This window comes from Ornithodoros turicata, chromosome 5 (assembly GCF_037126465.1).
Source record: "Ornithodoros turicata isolate Travis chromosome 5, ASM3712646v1, whole genome shotgun sequence".
In the NCBI taxonomy this organism is placed as follows: domain Eukaryota; kingdom Metazoa; phylum Arthropoda; class Arachnida; order Ixodida; family Argasidae; genus Ornithodoros; species Ornithodoros turicata.
The window spans coordinates 9,468,020-9,490,248 of record NC_088205.1 but is presented as its reverse complement, the minus strand read 5'-3'; the positions used below and the strand labels follow the sequence as shown (position 1 = coordinate 9,490,248).

General features: G+C 44.5%; 1 protein-coding gene and 1 long non-coding RNA gene across 5 annotated transcripts in view; one reads left to right on the top strand and one right to left on the bottom strand.

Moving 5' to 3' along the window:
* Positions 1-16,620, bottom strand: part of LOC135393976 (serine/threonine-protein kinase BRSK2-like) — a 131,310-nt gene extending 114,690 nt beyond the window's left edge. The window contains exon 1 of the mRNA XM_064624383.1: positions 16,314-16,620. Coding sequence (XP_064480453.1) covers positions 16,314-16,443 — 130 coding nt within the window. The 5' untranslated portion in view covers positions 16,444-16,620. The remainder of the gene's footprint in view (positions 1-16,313) is intronic.
* The window catches only part of LOC135393985 (uncharacterized), a 416,022-nt gene that overhangs the window by 355,974 nt on the left and 37,819 nt on the right, over positions 1-22,229 (top strand). The gene's annotated exons all lie outside the window — the stretch shown is intronic.

Here is a 22,229-nt window from a genome sequence, read left to right as displayed (position 1 = left end):
GTGGTGGTGATAGGGCTTGCCGTTGTCGGCCTCACGTATGTGGGCAACGTCACGACTCACGCCCTGGGGGAATGTGCGTCCTGGGCCGACTTCTAAGGGAACTGTGCCGACATATGTCTGAAAGCCAAGCAAATAATTGCCGACATTAATGTCGGCCACTTGCGTTAACGCCACAAGGACGGAAAGATGACCTCCATTTCGGGGAACAAAAAAAGGAGAAAGAAAAAATTTCAACATTCCAACGAGCTAACCTGCGTTTCATGACGAGCAGGTTTAAATCGACGACAGCGATGCCCTGAAGCACTTTGGAAGTCTGTGCAACTTTATTTTTATTTTATTTTTATAATGTAACATCATAACTCCCCGTTGTTTGACACTCGATAACCACCTTCAAAATCTGCCGCTAAAAGCACATTGCCAACGTGTTACACTGGAGACACACTATAGGACGTTACCACGGACATCCAGATACGTTGCATGCAACACCAGACCCGTGAAATGTACAACATGGGGCTAGGGCTGGAAACGGAGCAACTGCACGATCAATACACAGAGAGAAAGGGGAACGAGGCAATAAAGGAGGGAATAGCAGGGGAACGTTGAAACAGAAGGGAAGGGAAAACACTGCGCGGGGAAAAGGGGGAGGAAGGGAGCGTACCTCGTAAACTGTTTCTGTTTGCTGCGCTAGCCAGAACACGGACACAGTAGGCCAACATTTCACCGGCGAATACTCTGGACAAGCCCTTTGGGGGGTTTCCTCAAATCCGAATCGGCTTCCTGCCTGACTGATCTGCAAACTGCTTCCTATGTCGATGCACTCCGCTATGCGGGTTTCCTTTCCATGTTCTTTGCTTTCGCCAGCCGTTTCCCTTTTTTGACGTTATAAGCTCAGGTTTTTTTTGTCGTCTTCTACATTTCCAGACGGTGGGCTTAAAAGTTGCGTAAGCCGATTAGGAGGTACGGCTGGCGCCGATTTAAACTTGCACGTCATGAACCGTGGGTTGGCTCGTAAGAAGATAGAATAACGTACAGACTTTTTTAGAGTCGTGACCTGTAATTCCATGCGCTTTGCACGTGTGTTCCCTTTCGTTCTCTGTGAAATTATCCGGGAGCATTCGGTTCGTCTCCGAGCGACCGTGGTCTGCTGCGGGCGAACATTGTGAAGCGAAGCGAAGAAGCGAAGAGACGCGTTGCATCCTGATTAGTGAATTTTAGTATATCGTACGCTACCGTACCGTACCGTACCGTACCCTACCGCTATCGTACGCTCTGCGTACGTAAGGGATTGCGTTGGTGGCTCTGCACACGGTCAAGACATAAACGGAGCACCAACGCATAAGTACACCAACGAGCCGAAGCTGTTAACCTTATAAACAGAGCTTTGCGGATTGCACAGAAACACCACGCTGTTCCTTACGTATACGCAAAGGCGATAGCGTACGATAAACTAATACTCACTATTATTGCTTAGGTGCGGACATTTTTTGCTACTGTTACAATTTTTTTTTTCCACATGCTACAATGTTTCAAGCTGGAAAAGAAATTTAGTCAGTGGAAGGAGAAATCTAAATACATTTCGCGCGGTTTTGTGCATCATACTTTTGCACTGATACCTTTTTGTTGGAGTGTTATCGGTCTTCCAAGTTTCGAAATCCCCAGACAAAGCTTCCGCTCTACAAATATGGCCTCATTTTGGTAGTTTCCTGCGGCAGATTTCTCGCTCTGTACCCCTCCATTTTCTTTTTCCTTTTTTCTGTCTGTATGAGCTCTTTATGAGAAGTTGAGTCTTGTCCTGCTATGTTGTACATTTGCCAAGCTCAGGGATATGTTGCCCACGTCAAATTTACACCGGCTCGTTTTGGAGTAGCCTGTCCTGACTGGGTCGGGACTAACCTCTTCATATTTTTCATATCTAATCCAGACCAATCCACAGATCCATCCAGATCGACCCAATCCTCACCAATCAAATTTACACCAGCTCGCTTGCATAATCCGTTTACGCTCGACCTAATTATGTATGTTTGTTGGTACATTTCTTACAACTTTTTAGATTATGAAAATAACACTCACAACAAGAAGTCGAACAGAACAAGTCTCTGTTCGAAATATCGGTTGGGGGGGGGGGGGGTTGACGTAGGAATCCGAGCGGTCTGCCTGCCTAGAAATATCGGCGGCTCACCTCCTGGGGCACTACCCCTCAACACTCCTTGTCAGTCCGCTACTACTATTAGCTACCCTTCTGCATTCGTAAGAACGGCACTTACGGTACACTGTTAAGCTTCCCATATCCCCTGTGCGCGCAAAACTTACGAATTCCACTACATCTCACTGTTTTCGAACAGTTGCGCCTCATGAATATATTTTCGAAACAACACACGAACATAGCTTCGGCGTCCATCACTAACTTCCTCCCACTCGAGTAGCTTCCCCCACTGACCCTACAATCTGGTCCAATTTATAGCAGGGCCATATGCTTACTCAGCCCGGGATCAACGCACTCCTATAAACGTCTCATAAAACTGTATCGCCACTATACGTACGAATGAACTTGAAATGCTCTCGCGGAGTCGAAGCAGCTGACTGGCAGAAACGTCTGCAGTGGCTACGACGGGGGATTATAAAGGCCAATGAAATATGTTTCCCGAATGGCGCAAAACTTCCTTCCTTCAAATTGGCCAGCGACCCACAAAAGTTGAGCACGAGCCGATCGATGTGGTGGCCGCCTCTAAACGACCCCGCCCGGCTTTCTCCGGGCCCCCCCCCTCGTCAACGGACCAGCCATTCGATATGGATTCCCTTCATCAGTGTTAGTAGCGGCGTTTCTTGGAAAAGCCGCGGTGTGCCTATGCTTCTGCGGTGTGTGGACACCAGAAACGGTATCTTCTGGCTTCAGTGTTTATTATATACTCATCTTTTTCAGCGCTCTTCTTTCCGTCTTTCCTTTCATTTCCTTTTTTTCTTTTTTTGATTAAACGTGTGGGAGCACGAGAGGTCAGTGAACTGCAGTGTGCTTTGCAGAAAGCCGAGCCATGTAAGAAAGGCTTTTGTGCTGCTTCATTTGCAGTGAGAAGCGAGACTGGGTGAATGCCACTCCTCCATCAGTTTCAGTTTGATTATAGAAAAAAAAAAAGAAAAACAGAAGGCCATCCCTACTTGGGAGGGAGGCCATTCCCCCCCCCCTCCATGTTTTTGTTTTCCTTATAACTTTAACAGCCCTACTTGTGTTGGTCTTTGTACTGCTTTGGGGGAAAAAATAAATAAACAAATTATGAATGTAAATGTTTTGACATAGTGAAGTACGAAAACGATCTGCTTTGGAACCATACACAATCTTTACAGTTTCTATTCGTAAAGAGTCTCGCAACTCCAGAAAATGTCATTTATGTATTACAGTTTCATAGAGCGCGTAAAAACTACGTTTCTAACATCGACATAGGTGAACACACGTGCCATACAACACTTAGCAGCGATGCGGTCGTTCCTTCCACAGTGCATCCATAAAACACTAAATCCCAGAGTACGTGTACAATCAGCTCGCTGTTGCTATACCCTCACCAGCATGTGTAATATAAATATATTGCCGCGCTACGCGTACCAGAGATCACTAACCGTCCCATTACGCAGCCGCGTGCAAACACAGCGGTTCCGTTATTCTCCCAACACTCTCACTGCAACACTTCACACACTGTGAGAAGAAAATAGTAGTTTTAGTCCTTTGGGGAAATACATACAGTGCCACAACCATCAGTACCTTTCAGGACTAAATGCATGGTAGTTTGTGCGACGTCTGTGGACGAGTCACACAAACTTCCATGCATTTAGTCCACAAAAGCACTGTGGACGATTTCAGGCTTTTGATCCAGAGTGTGTAATAGCTATACAGCTTTTGCAATGGAACAGGTAGCACCCATGGTGGGTTACTGAAAGCACGATGGTTTACTTTATTTTACTAATTTACTAACTAGCTAACTGACTAACTAATTAACTGTGGACGATTTCAGTACAGGGAAGTAAATTTCAGGGCCAAGGGAGTATTGTTTTTTGAGGTACTATAACTACTCCCGAGTTTAATCCTTTTTCCCCTATCTCCAGCAACGAGCCACCTGCTGTTTCTTTTCTTTCTCTCTCTCTGTGTTCACAAACCGCTTTTACACACCATACCCTTAATAAGAGCCCCCCACAAAAACGCTCCCAAACCTTCCACCGTATCACCCACGCTTCGATTCCATCCCTTCCCAATTCAAGCACGCCCGCACACACCTACGTTCTTCTCTCTCTCTCTCTCTTTTTTTTTTCTAGAACACCGCGATGCGAACATCAGGTCTGAGTTCCTCTCAAAAGCCGCACAAAAGAAGGTGCCGGCAGACACCGGTTCAATAACCCCGACACTTCGTATCGGATATTAAAAACCACCTCGGCAGCCCTCATTTCTTCCCACGAGAGGGCAGCACGTCGAATGCAGTCGAGCTCGCACCTTGCCTGATAAATTACGGCGCTATAACTGTCTTTAGCTCTGCTCTCCATATCCGAGCGCAGGCGGCACCATACGCGTATTACAAAAAGGAAAAAAAAAAAGAAGAAGAAGAAAAGAAAAACGATGTGATTGGAGTCTACCGTAACAGCGTCTCTCCACCTCAGATGACTCCATGTGCTTCAGGAGATCCAATCCCGATTGCGTATAACGGTCACGTGACGGTAATAATCGAGTTACCTTTCTCCACTCTCCTCCGTCGTCCTCCTCGCCCTGTTTCCGCTACCTTTGCATCTTTGGTGGCGGTTTATGTTTGTATCTGAACTCTTTAAGAAGAGCGATTTCCTTTTTCTTTTTGTATTCTTTACTTCGGGATTCTCTCGTGGGCATATTATTTTTCTCGTCATCGATCCCGCCCGCATTTGCAGAACCTGGGTGTTGTCACATCTTATATTGCCTGCAGTATATTTCCGAAGGCTCGCCGTAGATGGCATGTATGGGACGTCTCTTAGACCTAATAGCTTCTTTTTGTTTGTTTGTTTGTTTGTTTGTCGTTCTTCCCCTTGTATGAAAATAAGCCCGGTACCTTGATTACTTCGTGATGCTTGAGCGATTTTGACTGTTGTGCTTTCCTGGCAAACTTGAAAGAGAAAGAAAAGTACTTTGGAACCGCGCTGCGCGTGACGAGGAGGAAGTAGGCCTAGTGATTGATGATGTTTGATTTGTTACTTTCATTGGTACATTAAATTTTAACGTTAGTTTTTGACCTGAAGAAGGGGGCAGGAAGTCATCAAATGAATATATTTTGTGTATCCTCAAATAATGGGTTCGCGGTGATTTTGTAATCATCAACCCCCCCCCCCCCCCCCCATACTGGTTCAGTGTATGAACAAGAAAGTGAAATTAGCAGCATAAGTGCCTGAGTAACGGACTTTACAACTGCACAACTTTGTTACAACTTAACAACTGTAACAAGTTATGGAACACAAGATATCACGAGGTGGTCGACTATTATGCTCAAAATATAAGGCGCAATCAGTAATTGTGACGTCAACTAAAAGAATGACGTCGCAATGCGCTGTCCAATGAGCTAAGCCGTAAGAAAAAAAGAACATTGTGTCATTCTCAGCACGTGACGTTGTAATGATGTCGAAAACATTAATAACTACCATCATTTATCATTTAATACCCATATATGCTTTCTGTATTGGTCATAAAATATGATTATACTATATTTCAACTACGGCAAAAAGTTGTGTTCCTTCTACGACGCTGCTCCATTTCAATACAATACGTCACTGATGAACTTATTACATTTGAAGCGAGTAACTCGAGGATAAACGAAACACATTTATCGTGGAACTATTGTTTTAGAAAGGGCTGGCTTCATCAGCATCGTACTACAAAATACTACGTGTATTTGCGAAGGAAGTCTGGAATGACTGCTACAAGCTATTAAAGATGCTGCATCCATGACACAACGAAGCACCCAGCGTTCAGGTTATGACACGCAAATTACCGTATTTTCCTGTGTATAACGCGCGCGTTATACAGTAAAAAAAAGTGTTCTGAAGAGGCCCTGCGCGTTATCTAACGGTGCGCGTGGTACACAGAAATATTTTCCCGCAGAGTTCCCTCTCAGGTCGGTGACGTACAAATTCCAGCCTCTTCCAGAGTGTTGTGGCTTTCACCCATATCTCTTAACATCAGTTGACAAAACGGGCGAAAGGGCACTGGAGTTCATAAAATGTTAATGATGCTGCATAAGGATGCTATTCAGCAGTCAATAATCTGGAATTCATTTCAGAAGAACGACGCGATTGAGAAGGGACGTGAAACAGGAAGCAGAGAGGAGACTGAAGTATACAATGACAGCGACGCTGTTGCATAGGGGTTTAACGGATTTGACTAAATGTGTTTCAAATATAGAATATGCATATATGATATACCGCTTTGGTTTATTGTGTATACTGGTGGCAGTACAGAAGCTTGTAGCACCATTGGGGTGCGCGTTATACAGGGAACATTTTTCAAATTCGGCCCGTTTTTAGGGGTGGGCGTTATACACCGGAAAATACGGTAATAGAGTTTTAGTGCATCGTACGCTATTACTTTGCGTGCTTACCAGATAGCGTTGGTGGTTCTGCGCAACCGCAAAACATAAAGGGAGCTTCGCGCAGTGCGCAAGACCATCACGCTACTACTTAAATAGGCAAAGACGATTGCGTACGATACACAAAAACTCACTAATATGACGCTTTGCGTAGTGCCTTTACGTAAAACACTTTTACAGTTTTGCCACTGCTGACACGTCGTTGCTCGACAACGATGAAGCACTAAGCGAAGGTAGTGTTGAAGTAACAGTAATAACTTAAAGAAGGAATTACCAGTTTTACATTATTTGCATATTATTTACAAACTGTTTCACGTACCGCGTGGTCTAATTCGCTTCTCCCATTCCGCCCTCATGCACCGATATCATTGGGCGTAATAGTAGTATACGTAGCGTAAATAAATAAATATAACTAAACTCATAACCAGAATGAGCAAACGCGAAGAAGTCGCTGGCACGAAATACGCCCCTTTTCCGACACATTTGCCTCTATACGACCGTGTTCCGCAAATCTCCCAAGCACAGAGCTGCCACTTGTGCGTATTAATGTGAGCAGCAGTCAGGTAAGGTGCTGTCAAGGTGGCCTCCCTTATTTGTTTTACGCTTAAAGCAACAACTTTCGCTCTAGCATAAAGGAGAACGTCAGCGTCGGAAACCTAATTTCCCTGTCCGAACCTGCGGAAACATCGCGGAAGGGAAACAGCGAGAGAGGGGGATGCAATGGTTCTGTCACGGTGCCAACAGCCAGAGCGCAATCTGCATGCGAGAATAGGGCTTAACTGCCGCTGTTGCCTAGCAACCGCCGCGACGCCGAGAAGTCGCATTGCTCGCTGGCTCGTCTTGAACAGAGCAGAAGGAGCAAGTACGCTTATGAAGGAACGATGCGGTATGTATATTATTCCAGAACGGTTTCTCGTTCGCTCGGCTTCGTTACTCCTCCTCTCCACATTTGCCTTTTCTTCTCTCTTTCTTTTCTTTTTATTTTATTTTTTCTTACTTCATACTGTTCTTTTCTTAAGGAGGAAGAAAAATATGACGACGGTGGTTCTGGCCAGACGTAATGAAATCTATTTTTGTGTCTGCGCAACGTATCGTACCGTGCATGAGAGTACGGCAACGAGAGTACGCCAAATTGCAAGATCTTGAGCCGCATGCGTTTTCGTTTTCTCGCATTTATTTTGACTCCAAGAGTGTGATGTCGGTTGGTTGGTTGGTTTGGTTTAGCGTAATGAAAATAAAGTGGAGAATGTGGCGCTCATAAAGATGTTCCAGTTCAATTAAATATCCAGTGGAGGAAATAGTTTGACGTACTATATACTGGACTCGTTAATTCTTTACGAATATTTGCGCAACATTAAAAATAATAATTCACAATGGAACGAAACAAAAAATGCCTCACCCGTAATTACACTGTACCATCTGCGTAATATCAAAGATTACCGAGAAGCTACGATTAGCTTATACACGTGAGGCGGCCCATGGATGATGAAGACGCGCCTCTGCAACCGCGCGCTACTGCGCAGTGTTGCCAAGTTGGAGGATTTCCCTCCAAATCTGGAGGGTTTGTGCCGGAGCCTAGCGGGAAGAATTTCGATTTGGAGGGAGGCGGGAAATCTGGAGGTTTCGGTTGCACTTCGGAGGGATTTCAGAGGAATTTCAACTTTCGCCATGTACCCATATAAGTTTTGCTAATACGACCCCAAAACAGGATCAACGAATGTCAGATGACAAACTGCAGAAGTTTCAGAATGCCTTATGTTTTAGAAAGTAGCGTGTTGCACACCTTATGGGGCTTACTCGGGGTTTCTTCGTGCTTAGTGTGCTGGCGTCTGCTCCGGCCAAGCGCACGCTCCTCACCGTGACGGCGGACGCGTGTTGGGTTTTGCATACTTAGTGAAGCTCTTTGGATTTTTCGCGAATGTGTTTGCTTCTGGGGCACAATATCCCTCCTCACAATAATGGGAAAGCCTTCCAATCCAGAGAAGAAATCACCATATACCAGTTACCAGTCAGCACTCGTGGACCTTCTTGAATCCTTACAGAATCGGGCAGCTCGCTTTATTTTATCAGACTATTCTTTTCCGTCCAGTATTACATCTTTAAAGGCCTCTATCAATCTTCCTCCTCTTGCACACCGTAGGAAATACTTTTGTCTGTGTTTATTCCACAAATTCTACTACACCACAATCATCTGTCCAGGGTACATCACTATGGCCCACTACATCTCCTCTAGGATCGATCATGCCCATAAAATCGACTACATTCCATGTCGTACATCTCATTTCCAATTTTCTTTCTTCCCCAAAACCATCAGTGCTTGGAACGACCTTCCCCAGTCTATCGTAGCTAACTCCGACTTTTCAGTTTTTCGCAGCCAGCTAGCTGCCAGTTTTGGTGTTTAATTTCCCTATCATCGCATATGTTTCCATAACGTTTTCACATAAGTGTTTTTTTTTTTTTTTTTTTTTGCAAAGTGTTCAATTGCTTGTGTTCTGTATCATATACTTGCTGATGTAACCTCCCCCTCACACAACGCCCCCCGAGGGCACGAGAGGTATTGTCATAAATAAATAAAATAAATAAATAAATAAATATACCGACAGAAGTTCTCGAAGGAGTGACTTAAACTTGATGAATTCAAAGACTGGCTTGAAGAGGTATCCCAAAGCATAGCATTGCAAAGCAGTGCACTCTACCACACTTCTAGACTCGATCCCCACCCTTTACTTTTATTTTCTCATTACTCTCACCTCAACTCGAGTCGGGGCGTTGCTCGGTAAAGGAGATGCCTGCGTATACAAAACATGTGATATCTTGTTCCTTGCAAGTGAATATATCAGTATATCATCAATATCTAATTGTTTCACTGAAAATACACGATGTTTTTAGAAACTGAGGTTTTTGTCCAGATTCTAGAGGGTTTTGGGGGTTGACTTGGAGGCGAGCGCCGAAAAAATGTTGGCAACACTGCTACTGCGCCTGGCAGCCAGTTCTACCGGCACCGTCCGAGCGTGAGGTCACGCACATCTGCCCGCTGGGACATTCCATCACCACCACCTGTCAGGACTCTTGTAGAGAAACGCCACTTCCTCTCCACGTGTGTCCTTTAGTTTTCTCGTGATGTACTCTCATATCTCCCATGATGAAAAAACCCGAACGCGCGCTGCAAGAACAATGACGACGGGAGGACAGTGTTTTTTGGAATCCGTTTATTTGGTTGTGTGCACTGTCGCTGTGTGATGTTGTGATTGTTGCCTCCGTACCGTATCTTTGTTGTTGTTATTGCGCTGTCGTCGTTGATGTTGCGCGCGTGTTATCGCTGTGTATATAATTGTGGCCCGGCGATTACGTTTTGGCTGGTGCGTGTGTTACGACACGTTTCTGTTCTTTCAATTTCTCTTTTTCTTATTTGTATTTTTTTGTTTGCGTTGCAGAATTGTCCGGGTGCCGAATTAAATTTCTTCATATATGTATACATGGTGTTTGCTCTAGCGTGTCCAGAAATTTTATTTAAAGCGAGCGATAAAAGAGAAACGAGCACTACTTTTCAGCTACTTCACTAAGAAAACAGGTGCTACTAGTGAAGCAGTACCTGTTTCTTACTCAAGTAGCGGAAAAGTACCACTGGCTTTTCTTTTATCGCTCGCTTTAAATATAATTTCTGGACACGTCAGAGCAAACACCCTGTATAAATAATTTACTTATCAACTTATCAACAAGGACGCAAGGACAAGACTACTTCAACCAGCAGCAACCTTGTATTATTTGGGATTGTGTGTAAAGGTTGCCGCTGATGTGACCCGTCTTGTCTCCGTCCTTGTCTTGTTATGTTTTTCGCCATGAATTTTATCCACCAGCTCGCCCGCCCGCTTTTATGCTATCTTGTCATTCATTTCTTCAATCGCCGCTTTCCTTTCCTTCAGGAATACCGTTTTATGTACCAGCATTGATATGCGTCTTTTTCAGTATTTTATGCCGAGGCGTGCTTAAAAAAAAGCTTGCCAAATAGGATTCTTAGAGCGAAACAGGAATCGCCTGGGGTGTGGAAGAATCGATACATCTACTTATGTGTTATCCATAGGGAGCAAAAAAAAGTGGGGAAGGAAGGCATCAACAGATTATGCGAAGATAGCCTTCAACATCGAAAGAGAAAACCTATTTGAAATAACAGACAAAAGAAAGGCCTCTCACTTGCACGTCTTGCCCTTTCCTTTGTTCCGCTTATAAGCCTTTCTCTGAATACTTACTAAGTTCAATGTTTGGAAAGAAACAGCTTAAGTGTGTTTTTCAGAATTACATCATTTCAGGCAATGCCGCTTCCCATCACATTCAGTTTTATAACGTCATGCCTCGTAACACATCGATACAGCTAATCCTGTTAATGTGCACGGAATCCTCCTGAAATAGTGAGTTGTTGGGGGAAAAAAAATTTACTTTTACCGCGTTACTTTTGGTGCGCGTTAAGAAAAAAACTGTTTCTTTGTCATGCAGCGCAATGCGTATTTTCTTAAAGGGATTGTCACAGAAGTGAAAGACGGTAGTTGATTGAAAAGTCAGCGACTTCCGGTGGCGAGATTCGAACCCATACCTCTCGCCGTGACTGTGATATTTCGTGATTGTGATATTGTGATATACTACATGCTAGAGTACTCAGGGGGAATTTTTTTCTCTTCCTCATTACTCAATATTATATTTCATCAATATAAAAAAAATATAACTTCCTACTTGTTGTGAGTGGTGAGATAGAAACCCTTGAAGAAACTTCCACGTCAAGCTCTGACGTCGCGAGGTAGAGAAAGCCTCGGCCATTCCCATTGGTTCTCTGAAACACGTGACCTCACCCACTGCTGTCTCATTGGTGGGGATGCTTGCCGTGAAGTGTGAGCCAGATGAGTTTTGTTAGCCCGCTGTGCTGTCTGGGTGTTTTCCCCTGAGTTTTCCTCGGACAAATAAGACAAATGTCGGCAGAGTTCCCTGTGAAGTCGGCCCAGGACGCGCGATCTCTCCCCCTGAGATAGTCGTGAGGTTTCCCGCCTGAGCTTGGACGACTAGGGCAAGTAGTCCCATCACAGCCCCCACCGGATGCGTCTCGGTACCTAACCGTCTTCTACATTTACCTGAAATAAAATGGAGATATAACTTAACCTAACCCAACCTAACCTAACCTGGTATAAACTAACGTACATAACATAACGGGTTGCATCAGTTGGGGCGAAGTGTCCCAACAACTTTTAAGAAGACTTCAATGCAGTCACGCGAAAAAGTATTCCGCCGTTACTTTCTGGAACGGTTGCGTCGAAGTAAGATGGCAAGATGTTCGTCGCAGCTTTCAAGAGCGAACAGCGAGATCCAGAATCTTCTGACACTGCCAGATGTGGGACTTGATCCGTGATGTAGAGATCATTCCACACTGAAGCAACGCAGTGAAGTCGACTTTACGAGGTAGACTCGCCAGTAAGAAATAACGAGCACCGAGCCCTCGACCTTTTCAAAGCAGTTTTTCTAGCGGTTATGAGAATGGACGGTAGGTATGAACCGGGGACGGGAGGATTGGAAGACCAGGTGGTCACGTTTCAGAGTATCTTTTGGGGATTCGATCAATGTGGGATCCCTACCTGCAGCATATGGGATCCCTACCAATCAACTCTTACGGATCTTCTCGAGTCCATTCAAAATCGTGCAACCCGTTTTATTTTGTCCAACTACTCATATCCGTCTAGTATTACCTTGTTAAAGTCATCCATCGATCTTCCCCCTCTTGCACTCCGTAGAAGATACTTTTGTTTGTGTCTCTTTCACAAGTTTTACATCAATCAAGCCATCCGACCCTCTTTCATTGCACCAGCACACTACATCTCCGCCCGGACTGATCACACATGCAAAGTTGAGCATATCCATTGTCGTTCATCCCAGTTTCTCAATTCCTTCTTTCCACATGCTATTGACATTTGGAATGACCTTCCCCAATCCATTGCCACCATCTCTGATGTTTCTGCATTTCGCAGACAGTTGTGTTCTTTTTTTGAATTATAAAGTGTGTCTCATTTACTTGTATTATTTTGTTTGTGTGTTACTTCACATATGTAACCTCGCGTACTAGTTATATTAATATATTCATTATGTTATAGTGCTTGTTGTATTATTAGTTCACACCCCCCTCATGTAACGCCCCTCGCGGGCATTTGAGGTATTCACATAAATAAATAAATAAATAAAAAATGTTTCTTTTCTTTTTTTTTTCTTTTTTTTTGTGAATCAAGTACGAAGGCAATGTTCTTCATGTGCGTTGTTAAAAGGCGTCGTATGTTGTTCATTGTATAAATAATACATTATACCCACTTTTCTCGTCCTCTCCTATCCAAATCAGCGCTGAGGAATCAGAACAAGGATTGGCAGAATAAAATATATGGCCTACCTTTCACTACCTGCGTCTATGCGTGTATAAAAAGCATAAATCTTAAATTCATTATATAAGTTAAAAGAAATTCAAACTCTCCCGCGGCGTCGACCAAGAGTGACCTCTCAGCATTAGTTCCGCAGGGCAGACGCTTGGTCGCATATGCCTCGCTCATCTTTTTCCGGCATTTCTAATTTTGGCAACTCTTCTTCGACCGATGTGAAGAAGCGTATCATGGCGAATATTTCGCCGTTCCAGCTGAAAGGTCCCTTTTCTCGGTGTATTACATGATTAGTCTGGCAGAATGTGGTAGTTGGTATTTGTAGAACATAGCCACGCCGCACACAACAACTGACGAGTCTATGTGTGTTGTTCAGTCTCGCCCGTTATTGTGTGCTGCTTGGCTATGTTCTACATGACTAGTATTCAAGAAACAAAAGCCAACAATTGTAGTATTATTTTACAACGTCGGGGATTGTGTTTCAACGCAGGATGATAATATGACAATATTTACGACGAATAAACGACAATATTTCTTATCGTGCTCTTCTCATACAGTGGGGGAAGGGGGGTATATTTACTGCTGAAAGAAGAAAAAAGAAGGGAAAGGTTAGCCATGATGTAGGCTTGCTATTCCCAAAGACAAACAAAAGAAAGATGACGCAGCAGAGAGACAGAAAATCATGAAGAAATACAGGAAAGGACAGCTCATTCACTAATCGTTGTGCAGACTGTCATATACGAGGTACCAGAGTTGCTCGGGTACACTCGTGTACTCGGTATTACCGCAAAATGCTTATAAATGCCAGAGTCAGTTTTCTGGGCAGTTTTGCATGTCCGAATGAAAGCTCATAACTCCGTTATGTCCATTTGTATTCGAAAACGCCGCCAGTCGCCGAAAGAAAAAGACAGGAAGAAAAGAAGATAAAAATATCGCGTATCAGCTTTCTTCCAGATAATTTTTACTCGTGCAACCATTCCCTCCCGCACACCCGAAACCCCTGCTTGATGTATCCGAACCAACCCTTTTTCTCCATAATCGTTTAAATCGCTGGTTGAGGCATGCCCAACTGTTCCTGAAACGGGCCGAAAAAAGCATCGCCTCTACAGCTTCCTGTGATACCCGAACGATAACAATCCAAACCAATCCAAGCCCAGTCATTGCTTGCTACTTCCAAACTGGACACAAATCCCCTTCCTACCAATCGCATACAAGAGCCATGTACCATTTTATTCCATATCATGGTTCGCAGTCTTAGCAGGCGCAACGTACACTTGAGCACATCTCTTCGTTATCCTGCGATAAGGCTACTCATATTTCAAAACCCACAAGGACGCATTAATCTTTGTTACTGAAAAAAAAAAAAAAAAGCACTGGCATCGCATCTTTTTCTCTATTTCCTGGCATACGTTGTCCCTATCTCGTATACGCACGTCCTCTATACGGGAGCATTGATTTTTTGTGTATGTGGACTCCCTATGTTTGTAGCTTGGGCGTATCGTTCGCTTTTTTGTGGATGTCGCTTCTGTTTTGATCTTCCTTTTTTTCTTTCCCCTCCAGGAAAGTCTTTCTTGAACCTCTGTATTCGATAGACGTTGCCCAGCGGGAGATGGGGAAAATATTATTTGTATTAGACGAGAAAAAAAAAGAGACTGGTATAAGTTCGACGAATACAAAATGATGTCAGGCGAGTTTTGGATGGGGTTTGTGTGAGTAAAGGTTAATAATTTGGTTTTAACTTTTATACGTCCGCCTGCATATAGTAAAGTCGGATAAGCACGGAACCGGGCAGCACAGGGAAGGAGGTTATATTGCTTTCGTGAGCCCAAGTTGACAAGGATGAAGCTCAAGATGGGGTATTTTTCGGTGACAGTAGTGACAGTGAGTGGTCTTAAGGGCAAGTGTCAACTACCCTTATGTGTGCGTTTAATAAAGCGACGTCGCACTTATTATTAAACAGAGTGTACTAAATAGAGTTTTATTAAATAGAATGTAGCGTCGCCTCAACATGTGAAAACTTTGATTGATTTAAAACTAAAAATATGGCAATGTTAGTCCCGTCGAAGACGGGACACGCTTCTCCAGGCCAGAAGGGAACTTATGAACTTTAATGTGAGCGCAATATAATGAAAAAAAAGAAAGAAAAAGACAGTAGTTCTGGGAACCATGTATCTCCAGGTCATCGCGGTAAGCATTTAAGCCAACAATTTCTTTTTCTTCGTCCCTTTCTGTAACAGACGTCATTGTTGAGTCATTATTGATGTTGATGAAAAAAAATTACTAGGGGGAGACGTTATTGTTGACTTTAGTGAGATAGTAGGACTTAATATAGACTGCGGGAAGGTGAGCAATGATGAAAACGAAGAACACTGCAGGTCTCACAACGTTTCTGCGTTCGAAATGTCCCCATTCTAAGTCATATATTTTAAGCCAACGTCATCCTTTTTGCAGCATGTTGCTTAGTTTATGTCCTTACATAATAGCTCTTTTTAAAAAATAAACCTACATTATGTACGCCTTGGATGAAGAACGTCTCAGCTACTGGTGAGATTGCGATGGAGATTGGTTGAGAACATCTAGGTTTCAGAATAAACCACAAGAATGCATTTCGAAATGACGAGGCCATTTGGTTCGCAAGAACGAGCAATTGCACAAATATCACTAAAAACACCGCGTCAGTACGGGTGGTAACATATTTTCAAATAAAATGGATTGGTCCGTGACTTTGAGTGTTGTGGTGAATTGCGGTGTATCTGCAATGCTGTTGTCAATACCTCAGAGTGGTTCAAATTGGTAGAAATGTGTCGACATATTCACGAAAGGAGAGTAATACATCAGAAGCGCGTTCGTGTCTACTGTCCTCAGTGCAATATTGACACCTTTCTATGACCCGCCGCAGCGCGACACCCAATACAAAACTAGACCCTGACTGAAACACATCGTCTCACACCACACTACGAATGAACTCGCAGCACTTCACAAACAGTTCAAATCTCGCTGCCACACACGCATCTTCGCACAAAAACAAACTTAATATCACGTGACCTGCATGCTTTTCATCTTGACAGCCGGGCACTCCGCCGCCGTTGATCCAACACCGGTGCAACCCATTCCGGAAACCATATTTACCGTCCCCTTATACACAAGCCGAAATACGCTCTTACTGAAAAACTCCCACAGAGTACACTTCTCCACTGCGCACGTTTTCTCTTTGCCCGATTTCGACAGCGGGACAGGTGTCCATTTCCACACGGGGAATGTTCCCTCTCACCATGAGACACTTTGCTTTGGGAAAAACCCTGCCGCCATGGCAGGTGTAAAGCGGGCTTACCTGTCTGTCCTTTTCCCAGGGTCTTTTCGAGCCGGTAGGGACCCACGTATTGAAAATGGTGGGAATCGCTCCCATTTGCTCCTCCAGCGCCCGGTGCACAGCCGGGGTCGCGATTCGAACTTGACGACATGGCACATGGGGATATCCAGGCTTACACCAGTCCACTACAGGGAGTCAAAACCACACCGGGCGTAGGAACGTTCCGTTCCCACTCGGTTCACGGGGTCCGACGATGCGGCAAATTCCCGTCGAGCGCCGCCATGTTGGGCAACCGCCGTGGACGGAGAAAGAGGAGGCCGTCATCAGATTGACGGCAGCGCTATTGATCCGTGCGCCGATCTTCGCCGCATGGCGCGTGCGCGAGCGAGACGGCACTGCCGCGTTGCGGCAGGCGCGTGAGTTGGGCGCTTGGCGCATGCGTGGTTCTTTTAATCTGCGAAGACGGAGCACGTGAATGGGAAGACTGCTGTTTAGGGAAAGCGGGAAGCGAGAAAGAGAGAGAGAGGGAAGAAATTTTGTTGCAGAACTCAGCTGGTTTTAGCGAGGCGAGGGAACGTAAGTCTGGAAACGTGCGTGTCAGTACGGCGGAATATACGCTAAATTTAGCGGGTATCGTACGACTGGGGCGTGTGGTTGCTTGATTACGTTGTGGTCGCGTGTGTGGAGGCCTTTATGCTCGTGCTTGGTATTGTTCTTGTACTTTCGGATCCTTACTTGTGTTTCGGATGGGCAATGACTCGAGGTTAAAGTGTACGCATATAGGTATCGTGTGACATATTACTCAGCATGACAGGAACATAACGTGAGACTGAGGTGTCTATGCGTCGGTCATCGTGAAAAGGGCCTGAAGATTGTGCGTAATGCGTGGTCGGGTAATTTCGCGCAGTTCTACTTTCGGTTCGCTGTTGGGTTGTCGAAAAAAAATAAATAAATAAAACAGGCAATAATCGCGAATCCATGTTTCCAGATAATTTAATAGAGAACGCGTTTCGTTCTCAAAGAGAGCTTCATTCTACTGTAATAACGACCGCTTCAGCAGTGGAGGCTTCACCTCGTGACAGGTGTGTTATGCAGTCGAAGCACGCTTTACAGGCGTTCTTTTACAGCGTCAGCAGCTAAGGGCAGACCCATCCGTGATCGCTTGGTCGTCCGCAGAAAAAAGCACTGAGGTCACGTGACACGTCATGCGAAAAGATAACATCCGAAAGGATAACGTCGTCGTCTGTGGCGGCCTATATGCTGCTGCCACAGATTACGACGACGTCAGTCAGTTCTACCGGCGGCGTCCTAGCGTGAGACCACGAGCATCTGCCCGCTGGGACATTCCATCACTACCAGTCCCGACACATGTAAAGGAAGACCATTTTCCACTACAGTTGCTGGGCGTAGTTTCGCATCCCGAGATCGCATGTGATCGCCATTGCATTGCGACATTCATCACACATTCATTCACACAGCGGGCACTGGAAATCGCGTTTATTTTTATTTTATATTATTTTTATTTTTCATTAGAAATTTTCTTTTAGAATTACTTGCTACTCTTATCCACACTATTAAAATGTGCACTGCTGCTTATCCTCGTGAGTAATACGCGCAAATGCGAGCTCTGCTTCGCACTAATTATGGCGTGGATATGCCTTTCACGCATACAAGCCTTTCTCTTTCGCGTCTTCGCGATCAGTAATCACTATCAACTGAAAGCTATTGCCAGGAGGGCGAATAAAGGCACACGACATTGCCGCAACAACAACAGATAAATCACGACTATCAAAATGGGCGCTTCTTTATCGCTGGGGAGTGGTACGACACACAACACGCAATGTTGACACGCAACAATTAAAAGCATTGCCGAGGAAAGCAGCAGTTCCTTTCAACGGGGTTCCCGCTGAAAGACTCAGCAAAGCAAAGTTCCCGCATGCGGTGTTCAGGAACTCCGCCGCAGAAGTACATACACAAGACATAATTTTGTATCATGACGTTTCGTAGAAATTACCAAAATATTTCATACACTTCCTTCTGCCAAAATTGAAGTAACAGAGCCTACCGCAGTCAAACCCTGGAAATTGCTAGTTTTATTGCCAAGTTGGCACTGCTTGAAGTTGCACGGAACAAAAATTGCAGCCTCCTCAATTAAACCACACTTCAATTTCTTCATAAAAAGTTTATTAACAACAGCTACTTATATCTCGCATGTGTGCAACGATGATTTTCATTACTTCAAATTCAACTTTATTTTTTCGACATTCAGTTTTACAAGCTTGCAAATGACAAACAGGGACTGCAAGGTATCCCCGTAACGCAGTCCCAATGACAGAGTAGTTACAATGTACTTGTGTACAATGTACAATGTACGGCTCCCGTCAACCTTAATAATAACACTGGAAAAAATATGGTCTCGTTCCCGAGCGCGATTACAGCAACCCTTGGGACCATGAGGAAATCTTAATTGAGCAAAATTATTCTGTTAGTTTAACGCAAGGATTTTGTTCACTTAACATTCCCCTAGTGCCCCAAGAGTGGTTGTTATCGCGCTTGGAAACGAGACCATTTCTTTCTTTTTTTTTCAGTGTTGTTATAAAGGTCAAGGTTGGGCATAGGTACTAGTCGCACATGTGAAGTACGGCACAAATGGCTTCACAGGAAGCTCTGTTGCCATGGTTCCATGCCGACACAATTTATGTTTGTCCTCTTACGAACTTTCAAAATGTAGTTTCACTTTTGTATTGTTGATGTGTTAGCCAGGTCAGCAAGAGGTAGAACTCACCTTCGTTAGACCTTTGCTGTTGTTGCGCCAGAAAACAGCAAATCAATCAATCAATCACCCTCCTTAAAGGTACCGTAAAACTGTTAAGGCGCAATCTCAACGAGTTCATTCTCAGGACTATAACATCGCAATTTTCGTTCCGACCACACCCATAGTTTTTATTAAAGGAAAATTGGAAATCGCAGGCAACACTGTGCCAAAGTAGACACCAATTTCGCACTACCCGTCAAGTACGGCGGCAGAACTACTTTGCATGTGTATAACACTGGGTCAACGCATCGACATGCACGGAACCAAAATCCCAACAAAAAAACGTCTGGATACATGAGCGCCGGTATTGCCCGCTAAAATGAGTGTTTGTTTACGCCAGGTGTCGCTCCAACCGATTTTGTCGCAGTGCCGTTTATGCCACAGGGAGTCTGGCCATTAATGGGACCTGCCTATACTTGGAGCTCCACCCACTTTTTGAGCTCTCCGGCCAATCACGAGGCAAAATACAGTTCGCTATTAATCCCAGGCTATCTAAGCTATAAATTATCTGTATTCACTGGGTGCCGACATTTTCGGGAAACTGGATTAGATTGGATTGAATAGGATATTCCCTGACGACCAAGCAACATAATGGATTTTGCGTCCACTTTTAACGGCGCCATCTGGATGGAGAGGGGCATGTCGGGAAGACGCAGAATAGCAGAAGGGCAGAAGTAGCAGAAGTGCATGCTAGCAGAACTGACTGGCCGGTAGAACCGCTAGTTGGAACAGACTGACGGTATTATACGTATTTTAACTATAAAACATAACATGATTGAATCGAGAATGTGCAAAGGTGTGTACATGAATAAAAGTATGTCATGAAATGCAAATTTTTGGCAATCCGTAGCGTTTTTCTTGCTATTTGCGCGTGATTGCTGTCGTTACAAGGCCTAACAAGGACGACGAAACATGTTATTTCCAGGTAAACATTGACACTGGAGCGTAATTTATAGGTGATTTGCAAGATAACTGCGACAGAATGTACACTTTGACACACACACAAATTGATGTAATTTGTGAAAAAAAATTGGTCATGAAATCCTCGCTTTGCCGTTCCAAGCTACGCCGCCATTTTCGGGAAAATTTTGGTGTCATGGCGGCCTGCATAGAAAACAGCAGCCAATGAAAAACGATCAATTTGTTTGACAGGTCGAGCCTCTTTTTGAGGCTCCTCCTAATGGCATACACGGCACTGTTTTGTCGCAGTGGTGACAAAGTATTGCTTCACAGCCACATATCTCGTGTGGCGCACGTTGCGAGGTATTTAAATGGCACCAAACATGCACGTTTGTTCCATTACGCAATTTTATTACCTTCATGCCATTTTTGCCATTTTATTCTTTCTTCAGCACATAGTTGATTTTAGCCCGCGAGAATGGACAGTGTTCACCGGCTACAAGCTATTGAGACTACAGGCATACGATGCTCGTCCGTATCCTTAGTGACGGATGTGTTAATGGCTTACCAGCATGTGTCCGAAGCAGGACACAGGCTAGTTCTCCAGTGGGTTACAATCTATTGTGGCGTCATGGCGAACGAACAGGCTGACAGCGCCACAGAAGCAGCTCTCTCATCTAGGCGACGTACGAGTATTGTGCTGCTGAGAGGAGCCCGGCGTTCCATTCTTCGACGTCTAGTGGCAACACTGGCTTCCCGCCAATTGACAGCAGACATTATCCTCCCATCTATACTTACAAGAGCTGATCGCCAATGCTCGCTTTCCGAATGCTACGAAACACCTCTCGTCAAGACACTGCATTAATCCATCGGATGCGACTCAATGTGGCTTTTACAGCTCAGTGGCGTTACCGCTTACTACAAGCTGACTCTCCTAGATGCCGTCTCTGCGGCTATCTGGAAGATCTAGAGCATATCCTTCGTCGTTGCCACCGCTATCAACCTTTCAGATCCATACTTTCAGTGTCACTAATTCAGCTGGACTGTCTGCCTCTTTCTTTGTCAAAATTGCTTGGTCCATGGCCAAATCTAGTCCACCAGCGCTCTCCCTGAAAGCACTTCTAAAGTTTTTGAACACTGTAGGACTTCGGTCCTCACTGTGGGGCGACTCAATATTTCATTTCAACACATTACCGCCAGCAATGGGGTACGGTATCGCCCCTGGTGACGAAGCTCCCCAATCACCATCATTTAAGTAAAGGTGTTGTTGTAGTTCCTTTGTTGTACGGTCGTTTTTCTTTGTTTTACTTCGTTGTGGAGTACCTTTGAAGGGGATGTGACACGTGGATGGACACGTGATCCATTGCATCATTCAAGACATTGTACTGCACGCGGGGGAACTCAGTGAAAGTGAATTTTTTTACGCCTCGTTAGCTTGCAAGATAAATGCCCTTGAAGGCACCTTCGCGCCTAGCTCTGACGTATTATATTCGTATTGTATTTCTTTATTATTAGTCATCTCTATTGGAAAATACATACATATTTACATGCAGGTGGAGAACCCAGTAGGACACAAAATCCCTGTTACGAAAAAAACGTCAGCGAGCCTCGGCCATTCTCATTGGTTCTCGTAATCACGTGACCTCAGCCTCACTGGCGGATGTTGCTGCTGTGATGTCGCAGTCGGTATTCGCGATGCGTTATACTGTTTGCTTTAAAGCCTGAAATTCACATTCACATCGATGCATAGCGAAGTCCCACAAGCCCTTTAATAGTTTATTTGTAAGGCTGGACCTTTTTTCTTTTTTCTTTTCTTTTTACTTATGCGTAACACCGCATTGTATGCTCCAGAACAGTGCGAACACTCTCGTGCTCCCCAAAGTAACTCACCCTAGGATTTCAATATCCCTTCCCTTATTGAATATGTTTCGACAGCTATATTTACACGTGATACATTCAATGGCAACTAGACACCTATGTAGTACAGTTCCTCTTACGAGTTAGTAAAAAACCCACAAAATTTACGCCCGGTTTTCCATGAGAAAACAAAACCTTCGTGTTCACGCTTCATCAGTTGAGAAGCCTCCTTTGAACGTTGCCGCTCTCATTCTCTCTCTCCTATTCCCGTCCCCTTCCCCGTCACGTCCCGTACCCTTCTTGCAGTGTCCGACAGATGGCACTGGCAGTCCTGAATTTGGAATGACGTCACTCATATCCTGAGC